Source organism: Kogia breviceps, chromosome 8, assembly GCF_026419965.1.
Source record: "Kogia breviceps isolate mKogBre1 chromosome 8, mKogBre1 haplotype 1, whole genome shotgun sequence".
NCBI lineage: Eukaryota > Metazoa > Chordata > Mammalia > Artiodactyla > Physeteridae > Kogia > Kogia breviceps.
This window is the reverse complement of record NC_081317.1, coordinates 20,603,842-20,613,985: the sequence shown is the minus strand read 5'-3', so window position 1 is coordinate 20,613,985 and position 10,144 is coordinate 20,603,842. Positions and strand designations below refer to the sequence as shown.

Sequence of the window (10,144 nt, the reverse complement as noted above, 5' to 3'; positions counted from 1 at the left end):
TAATTGCAAAGACAAGTCAAGTGCAAAACAGAAAGGGGCCAAACGGAAGGCAGGAGGGGAGTCCGCTGTACTGGCGGCTCTGGCCCAGCGACCTGCTTGGCTTGGCACCTGGGGCTCGGCAGGGGGTCAGGCACGTGGGTGCGCCCGAGGACGCGCTGAGTGGGGCGCGCGGTGGGGACCACAACTCCCAAGCGCCCGCGCGCGCCTCGCCCCGACCACGTGACTGCGCGGCCTCTGCTGCGATCCTGGCGGCTGCGAGCGGGACTCGGAGCCCGGAGACCGGAGCAAGCAGTCGCGGCCCCGGCGTCCGGCCGCCCATGCTGCTCACCATGGCGGTGAGTCCGGGCGCTGCTGAGAGGAGCGGACGCGGGGTGGGCGCTGGGGCGGGGTCCCAGGAGCAGTCGACCTCTGGCATCCCGAGGTGCCCGCCGCCCCTGGCCGAGGGCCGGTGAGGGGGTGTGTTGGCAGCCTTGTCAACAGCTGGAACAGGGCTGGGGGCACGCGAGAGGCAGAGCTGGCCGCGTCTTTGGGGTTTCCTTTTTATTTGTCCCTCGTGCTGGGAGTCAGTCCGGCTCGACGAGCAGTCATTACGCGCAGCTGTGGGGCGGCTGAGGGTTGGGGCGCGGTGGGTGAAGACGGAGTCGAGGGTCCCCAGTTCTGGGCGCAGTAACTTGGGAGAGATTCTGGGAAGGGTCCCACGAAGAGGGAATGCCCGGAGCATTTCAGCCTGAGGCCGGGCGCGCACACACCCCCGGGCCGGTTCCCTGTTTTGGCAAGTTCGTGGTCTGATTCTTTTGGGGAAAAAAACCCAGACCCAGCTACTTTCCATCCTCCCTACACTTGGGTTAGAAATAGCGTTTCAGATAAACTAGTTTTCTTGGCAGAGTTCACCTGGGCTGGAGAGAATGACAGCTTGCAAACCTCGTTAGTCTTTGAATAAATCATATACGCAATTTTCTTCATCCCATGAAGAATGTCGTAGAATTGAAGATTGAGGAAGCCAACGCACGTCATTTAGTCAAACGCACACACCCACCTCCTGCCGGTCCTCTAAAAGGGGAAACGGATGGGAAGAGCTTATGTGAAAAGTTACCCGGGGACTTCCCTGGTGGTCCAGTAGTTGAGACTCTGCGCTTCCAATGCGGAGGACGTGGGTTCCGTCCCTGGTCGGGCAACTGAGATCCCACATGCCACTCTGCGCGGCCAAATAATTAAAAAAAAAAAAAAAAATTCCCCAGTCAGCGGCAGGACAGCGACCTTAATCTTCCCCTAAACTCTTCGGGTTAAAACTGAGGGCACTTTTCTCAAAAGTGTAAGTAACGCCAAATGAGAAAATAAAGAAGAAAGCAAGTCCCATGATTGCTCTCTTCTTCACCACAGCCCCTCCCTAGCAGGGTGGGGCCCTGAACAAGGCGCAGATAACTCAGCTACTGGAGGCCCGGATTTATCCTAAGCAGTGAAACAGGATGAGAGGCCCGCCCCTTGCATATCTGATCACAGGACTATTTAACTGAAAACTGCTGCTCCAAGTCAGGGTGTGCTGATTTGAATCTTTGTCTGCTGTGAAAAGGCAAGAGAGGTGAGTCTTTGTCCCTCCCTGGCTCCTTACTCCCCAGTGGGGTGGACACTCTGTATGGACACTTTCAGCTTGGAAATACTGGACTGTCCGTCTTCCCCTAGCTGCCTCCTGCTTCTCCTGCTTCAGATGTCCTGGCCACCTGCCTCGCTGGATGGGCTAGGTGTCCCCCAGGGGTCTTCATCCTCAGTACCCGAGCTGGCTCTCCTGTGCCTCTCCCCCTTGCTGAATACATACACCCCGTTGTAATATCTGTTCACTCCCTCTCCCCTAACAGATGCTAGCTCCTTGAGGGCCAAGGACTTGTCTTATTTATCTCTCTATCTCCAGCACCTGCACCCCCAGCACAGCAATGCTTATTGATTGAATTAATTGTACTGTTTGGTGGGTGTTCAGGTCTATTGCAAAAACTGTTTGGGGCCCCAGAGATAGCTGGCTCAGGCCCAAGGATGACAGAAGGAACCCAGTTATGGAACCTCTCTGATTAATTAGCCACAGGGGACATTCCAGTCATGCCAACTGCTTTATCACATGAACTCAGAGAAGGGGTAGGCGCCTTTAGGCGCCACACCTCCCTCCACCCCACCTGCAGAGATGGTGACAGAGGCTTCTGAAATTGAATGAGCCCACTTCCGGTATAAATGGAATTTCACAGGATTATTTGTACCCGTTTGTTTTTGCATATTAATCTTTTGTGAACATTTTGCCACCTCAACTGATATTCTCTTTGAAATCTTAACAGGGGATGTCTCTGGGTAGTAGGACTCAAAATGATTTTTACTTTCTTTTTGGTATTGTTTCAGCTTTCTACATTGAGCAAGTACCACTTTCATACTAGGGAGATAAAAAGCTATTTTTATTTTAAAATTATTCAACATGACTTTTAAAAGACTGCCTAGGTTTCCATTTTCATCTTATGAGGTCTCGGACAAATCCATTTCCCTATTGGGACTCCTTTTCCCCATCTGCAAATGAGAAGGGGTTAGAAAGGGACTAGAATTGGACTAGATCAATGTTTTCCACACTGAATTTTAGCAGAGCTCACATGTCTCTCCCTTCTTCACCCAGAGCCCTGTGTTTTATATAGTGGAGTTACAAGGAAGATTTTATTTGCTGGTGTTCCGTGGAAAAAAAGTGAAAACCAGGGGACTAAAAATTCTCTGAGAAAATAATTAAATCCTGGAGATGTAATGTAACAGCATGGTGACTAGTTAATAATACTGTATATTTGAAAGTTGCTGAGAGTAGATCTTCAAAGTTTTCATCACAAGGAAGAAAAATTGTAACTGTCTTGATGGATGTTAACTAGACTTCTTGTGGTGAGCATTTTGCAATATATACATATATCGAATCATGTTGTACACCTGAAACTAATATGTTATTTGTCAATTATATCTCAATTTAAAAAAAAAAACAACTTTCTGAGGACACTTCTAGCTCTGGCGTTTGAGGATTCTAGTATTTGGCCTTTGAAGGCAAAGGCTTCCACCAACTGACCCCAACTCAGCCAGGATCTCCTCAGCTGGGTGAGCACTGACAGTGTTTCTAGAGCTGCTTCTGCTGGCTGAGGTCTTACCTTGTGACAAGAGGGAAACTTCTGTTCCTTGAGAGGGTGAACTGATTGATCTCTCTGGCTTTAATCTTGCCAAACAGTCATTAAGCCTGGTGCAGGCATTTAGAATCACCATTCAGTTCCCATCTTGTTCTCCTTTCTTGGTCATTGAGAGGCAGCATAGATGGATAGGGCTTTGGCATCTAATTAGGCTCGAGTTTGAATCCCAGTTCTGCCAACCTGTTAGCTTTGGGACCTTCAGCAAATTACTTAACTTTTCAGAGCCTGGTTCCCCGTTTGCCTTCCTGTAAGCTGGGTCTAATTGGCCCTGTCACACAGAAGACTGTGGTGAAATGAGATAATATATGAAAAGCCCTTGATGCCACCCTGAACACAGGGTGGACCAGCTGCTTTTCGAGAAGAGCCTTCAGACAGGTGCTGTGTGCTCATTGCTTCTACCTTCATTCTTTCTATAAGTCTGTGCGTTCATCAAGGGCAGAGACATTAAACTTTGTCCATAACGTTGGGCACACAATTGGGCTCAGCAAATGTTTAGTGAATTTCAAGCGAACAGGTGGGCGGTGCAGACTGAAGACAGCTGTCCCTGGGCCCTTCCGTGATAAACACTGCTGGAGCAGAACAGCTGGGGCCCAGGGGGTAAGAAGAGGTAGTCATTCCTCAGTCTAGTGCTTCTCCCATTGGCTTTGGAGGGCACAGGGGAGTCATCTCAGCATGACCTGAAAGCACTGTGACCCAATTGGCCCAGTGAGGATGGGCAACTCCCCACCAACACCTTACTTCTACCTGGAACAGGGCCAGCTCAACTATAGCTGTACCGCTGACCCACTGTGGGACCCTGGGCAAGTCCCTGCCTTGTCTGGCCTCATTTGGCCCTGATGACCCCTAATGGCCCTTCTGGCACTTAAGTCCAGTGACCTCATTTTCCTGGGCCTTTACAAGAGGTTGCTAGAGAGCATTAGGGAACACAGTTTCCACTGCCCTAAGCCCCGTGTGATGCAGTCCCTTCTCTTTCAGATGCATTTCATCTTCTCAGATGAGGTAGTGCTTCTCTTTGATTTCTGGAGTGTCCACAGTCCTGCAGGTAAGAATTGGGAAGCCTTGTACCTCCACGCAGTGGGAACTTGGGTTCTCGTTATTGTTATTCTCGGTGGACATTTTAGCAAGCCCGATTCCTCTTGCATAAACATTGAGAGGGAACTTTGCATTTCTAATTCCATTTGGAACCACTGCCCTTCGGATTGCAAAGGGCTCTGGTATCTCACTGATGCTCACAAAGGCCCAGAGAGAGGCTGGGGGTGCAGCTTTCCCCTCTATTTACAGGGGAGGGAACTGAAGCCCAGAGAGGGGAAAAGACTCGTCCAGGGTCACACAGAGTAAGCATCAGAGCCAGAACTAGATCAAGGCCTCTTGTTACCTCTTAGCACCGCCCTTATACAGGGTTCACTGTCCAGCATCAGATCAGAAGCCCAGAGCAGCTGCTGCAGCCGTTGACCTCAAATGAGAAGACTATTCCTTTAACTTGAAAAGGCAGAGTCGGGCACTAATTCATGATGGAGTTATATTTCCACTTAAGTACTTGCATTTTAAAAATTGACTGGTGAGATGAGAGCTTTCACTCCCATGATCCAGTTATCTCTGTTGGAAGCCCACATCTCCCATGTGCCCATTCTCTCCAATCCTTCTAGCTCTTTATACTTTCTCCTCCTATATACCTTTAGACCTGATTCATATTTGTGTTCTTCCACCTGTTGCCATTTTTACTTTCTGGTTTTATAATCTCTGCTGGCAACCTATGGATGGAAATTGCATTGATCACAATATTCAATACACATCAGCCACCTACCAGGATCTCTCTAAAACCTGGGAATGGACTATGAAAGGCATTTTAACAGTAGAAGGAACACAGGCATTAGAAATGGAGTAGGATATGTTATTTCCTAGCTGAGTAGCTTTATTCAGTTACTTGGTGCACTGAAGTCTGTTATTACATCTGTTAATAGAAATAATACATGTTTCTCAAAAGTTACTTTGAAATAGTGCATGTGATTTTGTTAACTATAGCTTGCTAGGCAAATTGTAAAATACAAGTGACTACAAGAGGACTGTTCTTAGATCGCTGATGATAGTGGCAAAGGCAAAGGTGAATAATCCAATTCTACGCAGCTGAGGTCCATTTAAAACAATTTTAAAGACTGCAGTGTTTGGAAGTGTCACTTCTTAGTTCTTAATTTATTCATTCAATAAATTTTGTTGAGTACCTTCAAAAAAATAAAATAAAATAAAATAGACGAAGCAGCCCAAATGTCCGTCATTGCAGGTACTGATCAAATAAATTATGGCCCTCCCTACAATGTGTTACCACCCCAGTAATCTACTGTGGGGTAGACCTAGTGGCTTAAAACAACAGCAGTCATTTTATTCTTCTTCTCAAGGTTCTGAGTTGACTGGGCTCAGCTAAGCAGGCCTCACTCAAAGTCTCTCATGCAGGTATAATCAGACAGTGGCTGGAACTGGAGTCATCTTGAAGACTTACTCTCATGTCTACTGATTGATGCTGGTTGTAAGCTGGGACTCTCAGCAGGTGTTGTTAGCTGAGGTCCTTGTGGCAGGGCGACTAGGTTCCAAGAGTAAATGAGTGTCCCAAGAGAAAAATGTAGGGGAAAAAAAAAGAGAGAGAGAGAGAGAGAACAAGGTTAAAAAAAAAAAAAAGAACTCATGCCTAGTTTTTAAGACCTAGCCTTGGAAATCAGAGAACATCACTTCCACCTTTACTGCTTGAGGGAGTCACAGAGGTCTTCCCAGGCTAAAGGGGAGGGAACATGGACCACACCACTTGATGGCAGGAGTGTTGTAAGATGAACATGTGGGGTGAGATATAGTGAGGTAGCCATCTTTGGAGAATCTAATCTATCACAGATGTTATGAAGCCAGAGAATAAGGTAGATCTGTGTGAACTAAGGGGAACCCATGCACAACGTACAGTTGGATGACAATGTCAGATGCTAAAGAGTATGCACAGATAGGGTGCTGTCATTTAGACAAAGGTTTATATACACATTGAGTATACCTGGAAAGCTATATACACAGAGGATGCTTTAGACAGGGGCAGTGGGGTTTTGGGAGACTAGGCTGGGAAGAATACTTACTTTTCACTGTATACCCTTTTGTACTGTTTGAATTTGTACCATGTGCATGCAATTACCTGTAATTTTATATTTCAAAAACCTGCATCTTTTGCAGATGATTTCCTCCTGGAGGCCCCCAAAAATACTATAGCTGGACCATTTAGTATCCCTCCACTTGTAAAAGAGAAGTAGCAATTAGCAGTTAATTTTACACAGCAGTTCTAGTAAGCACTTAATGTTTTCTGTAAAATAGCTGATTGGTTTCTTCCCACTATTACAAAAGTAGGACACAGTAGAAACTTAGGGAAATTCGGTGAACAGAAAATAAAAAACTGTATCCTAGTTTGCTGAGATAATTATGACTCCTTCATTGTATCTCCTTCCTTCCAGACTTTTCTGTATATGCACACGTAAACAGGAACTTGCTATACATGCTCCTCCCTTAACAAGAAGTCAGCACGGAGACTTGGGCTGCCTGCTGGGGCACAGCTGGGGCAGTGGGGCACAGATGGCTTCTCCTCCCGACCAAGCCCCTCACCATGCCCTCGCTGATCCCCCCGACCCCACACTGGCACCGGCTTTGCCGGGCAGCTTCTCTTCCTGATCTCAAAGCCACAATCCAGTAGGCCACCCCCATCAAGAAAGGGCTGGAGGGGGAAAGAGACAGGAAGTTCTCAGCCCAGCAAGGGTGGGGAAGAAGGTGAGGGAGGGAGGGAGGGAGAAGGAATGGATTCACAGTGGCTGGGGGAGGTACCCTTTTGCCTCCTGTGCCAGTTCCCCGGGGAAGCTGCCAGAAGAGGAGCAGTGCTTGCCTGGCTGGGCCTCTGTAACTCAGCCTCCTTTGACAGGCATAGCCCTTTCGGTGTTGGTCATCTTGCTCCTGGCTGTGTTGTATGAAGGCATCAAGGTTGGCAAAGCCAGGCTCCTCCACCAGGCCCTGACGAGCCTGTCCATCTCCACCAGCCAGCAGCTCATCGAAGAGACAGACCAGAATTCTTCAAGCTCAGACTCCCCCCAAGTCAGCAGAACCCACCTCAGGTAACAGGCTCGGGACGGCGGGGGTTGGGAGGGGGGAGGGCAGAATCCTCACATTCACCCTGAGAGCTAGCCTGGGCCCACAGGGCACTTAGCCCCACTTGCCAGAAAGGAAATTGAGGCCCAGGGAAGGACCAGGACTTGCTGAAGTGCTTACCGTTAGTAAGTAGTGATGTGAGCTAGAGCCCAGGTCTCCTAATGCCCAGGCTGGAGCTCTCTGAACAGCCACGTGGGAGGCTCCAACCTTCAGGACTCTGGTGCAGGCCTCAGTCTAGCAACAGGGGTGTCCACCCAGCCCTCCCCCAAATCTCAGCAGGCTTCCTCAGTTTCACTAAGGCTTCCAAACCCAAGATGGGACCTGTGGCTGTCCCCACACAAATAAGAATTGCTGTCAGCAACGTATCCAGCTTGGTGGGGGTGGGGGGGCGGCCTCTCTCCTTTCTTCCCTTCCTGTTCTGATAGGACAGCCACTTAGGATACCCCTTGTGCCCTCTCTGCAGCTCCCACTGTGCTTAATGGGCCTGCCTGTTTCTTACATGAGTGCCTCAAATAGTCACAACCCCGCTGCAAGGGAGGTATTTTCTTACCTGTTTTACTGATGAGGAAATTTAAGTTCAAATAGGTTAAGACATTTGTGCTAAGCCACAGTTAGTAAGTGGCAGAGCTAGGAATTAATCTGTCAACAAAGTCCATGCTCTTTCCATTGTAATTCTGCCTCTCACAGTAGATTCAGGAAAAAAAAAAAAATCTGCCTTACTGATGATTTTGTATTATCCCTTGTCAGATGTGACAGATTACATATCTCATTTTTTTCCTTTCTGCCCTGGATACCAGGAAGCTCAGAGCTAAATGTGGTAGAGAAGTGATTACCCTAAACTCCTGTACAGGTCCCTCTTCCCCTCTCAATCACTGGTTTCTGATAAGTCTCTTTAAAAAGAACTCTCTCCTGGGTTAAGCATACAAATTATAAATAAGCTAGTCCTGTAACGCAGTTGCTCTCTGTACTCCCTGACACCAACTCCTAGCTTCCAGCTCATTACCGACATTAACTTGGCTCTCCTTTTTATCTAGGTGGTTCTTGTGTCACTTTGGCCAGTCTCTACTTCATGTCGCTCAGGTGGTCGTCGGCTACTTCATGATGCTGGCTGTTATGTCCTACAACACCTGGATTTTCTTCGGCGTGGTCCTGGGCTCAGGTGTGGGCTACTACCTAGCCTATCCACTTCTCAGCATGACTTAGCTGGTGACAGCTGTGCAGGCTCTGGGGGCTGGAGAGAGCTGGGGCCCCTCCTTCCAGACATTGAACTTCTAGCCCCACGTCTCCTTTTTCTTCTGTTGGCTGTTCTCACGGCATCCCCAGCTCCTGGAAACTTTCAGCTGAAGCCAGCACTTGCTCCCTGGAGTTGAGGCCACTGTTGCTCCTCAGCCAGGCTGCAGAGGGCCCAGGCATAGTCTTTCTATGCCTTAAGAAGGGTGCTGTGACCAGAGGGTGGACGGAGAGACTAGAACCCGGGGGGCAGGTTTCATGATGATGGCAGCATCTGTGGGACCTGTTTCCCTTTCTTGGGGGGAGAGTGACAGCAGACTAAAGGCAGAGAAGCAGGACTGTCAGCAAGGCTTTGACCTATCCAAATAGAGTGAGCTCCTCCCATCAGACAGCACTGCCTGCAGGAAGATGATACTTTCTTTAATGGCTTTAGGTGTCAGGGAGCTCTTCATGGCCTTAAATCCCCCCTTTTTCTTTTTCTTTTTTTCTTTTTTTTTGGTGGTACGCGGGCCTCTCACTGTTGTGGCCTCTCCCGTTGTGGAGCAGCACAGGCTCAGCGGCCATGGCTCACGGGCCCCGCCGCTCCGCGGCATGTGGGATCTTCCCGGACCGGGGCACGAACCCATGTCCCCTGCATCGGCAGGCGAATGCTCAACCACTGCGCCACCAGGGAAGCCCTCCCCGTCTTATCCTGATCCTCCTTCTATGCAAAACCAAGAACTGCACTGAATGATATTCAATACAAATGTTCTTTATTTATTGCTTACTGCTCACCCATAATGATCTGGTAGGGAAACATGATTCATCCATTTAAAATACTGAGTAAGCCACAGGGGGTACTGACTGAAGATGCAATAAGCAGTCAAACCAAAGCATTACACTAGTAGAGTTAGGTGGGGCTCTTCAGATATTTGAACCTTTTCACTTTAAAGAAAAGGAAAGAGTAGACCCAGGGAGAGAAAATCACTGCTGTATACTGTAATGTCTACATTCAAGTACCTCATGGGCTAGATGAAAGATGGTCTGAAGCTTTGAGAATTTAAAAAGAAATATATTTTAATAAATATATATTTTTAAATAGTCTGTGACTGTTTTTGTTTCTCCTCATTCACACAGCAAGCTCATGTAACCCTGATAACTGCAGGAGCTGAGTGGGGCCCGTGGAGCTGGTAGTGCTGGCAGTAGGGCTGTCCAAAGACTGAGTCTGTCTGTCTGCTAAGGGAACAACTCTGTGCTCAGCAAAACTCAGCCCTGAAACACCATTCCCTCAGGCAGACACCCCCAGTGCCAGCCTAGTCAACAAACCATTCTTTTGTGCAAGTAACAGACACTGATGGTGAACCTGCTATGAGAAAAATAATTGTCACATGGACTGTAAACGCCCTTGTCAGCACAATTATTAGCACCTTCTCTCCCTGAGGGCAGAAGCAAAAATATATCAAAACCACCTTTAAAAATTTACAATAAGAAATAGCTGTAACAAAGTATAGCATGTGACGCCTTCAGTATTGATCAGTGCTGAATATTGATCTCATTCTCCCCACGTAAGCAGGGAGTTAGAAAGCTGC

At 48.2% G+C, this 10,144-nt stretch overlaps 1 protein-coding gene across 4 annotated transcripts; it reads left to right on the top strand.

The window, feature by feature from the left end:
• The first annotated feature begins 232 nt into the window (after positions 1–232).
• On the top strand, positions 233–9,659 carry SLC31A2 (solute carrier family 31 member 2). Of its 4 annotated transcripts, XM_059071584.2 has the most exons (5): positions 252–335; positions 1,381–1,579; positions 4,164–4,230; positions 7,123–7,312; positions 8,381–9,659. In XM_059071584.2, the coding sequence occupies exons 3-5, from the start codon at positions 4,164–4,166 to the stop codon at positions 8,547–8,549; spliced, it is 426 nt and encodes a 141-aa protein (XP_058927567.1). In that variant the 5' UTR covers positions 252–335; positions 1,381–1,579; the 3' UTR covers positions 8,550–9,659. The 4 variants fall into 4 exon arrangements, with proteins under 4 accessions (XP_058927565.1, XP_058927567.1, XP_058927563.1 ...); XM_059071582.2 differs by lacking the exon at positions 1,381–1,579 and having other exon boundaries at positions 233–335; XM_059071580.2 differs by lacking the exons at positions 252–335; positions 1,381–1,579 and having other exon boundaries at positions 3,946–4,230; positions 8,381–8,640.
• Positions 9,660–10,144: the final 485 nt, after the last annotated feature.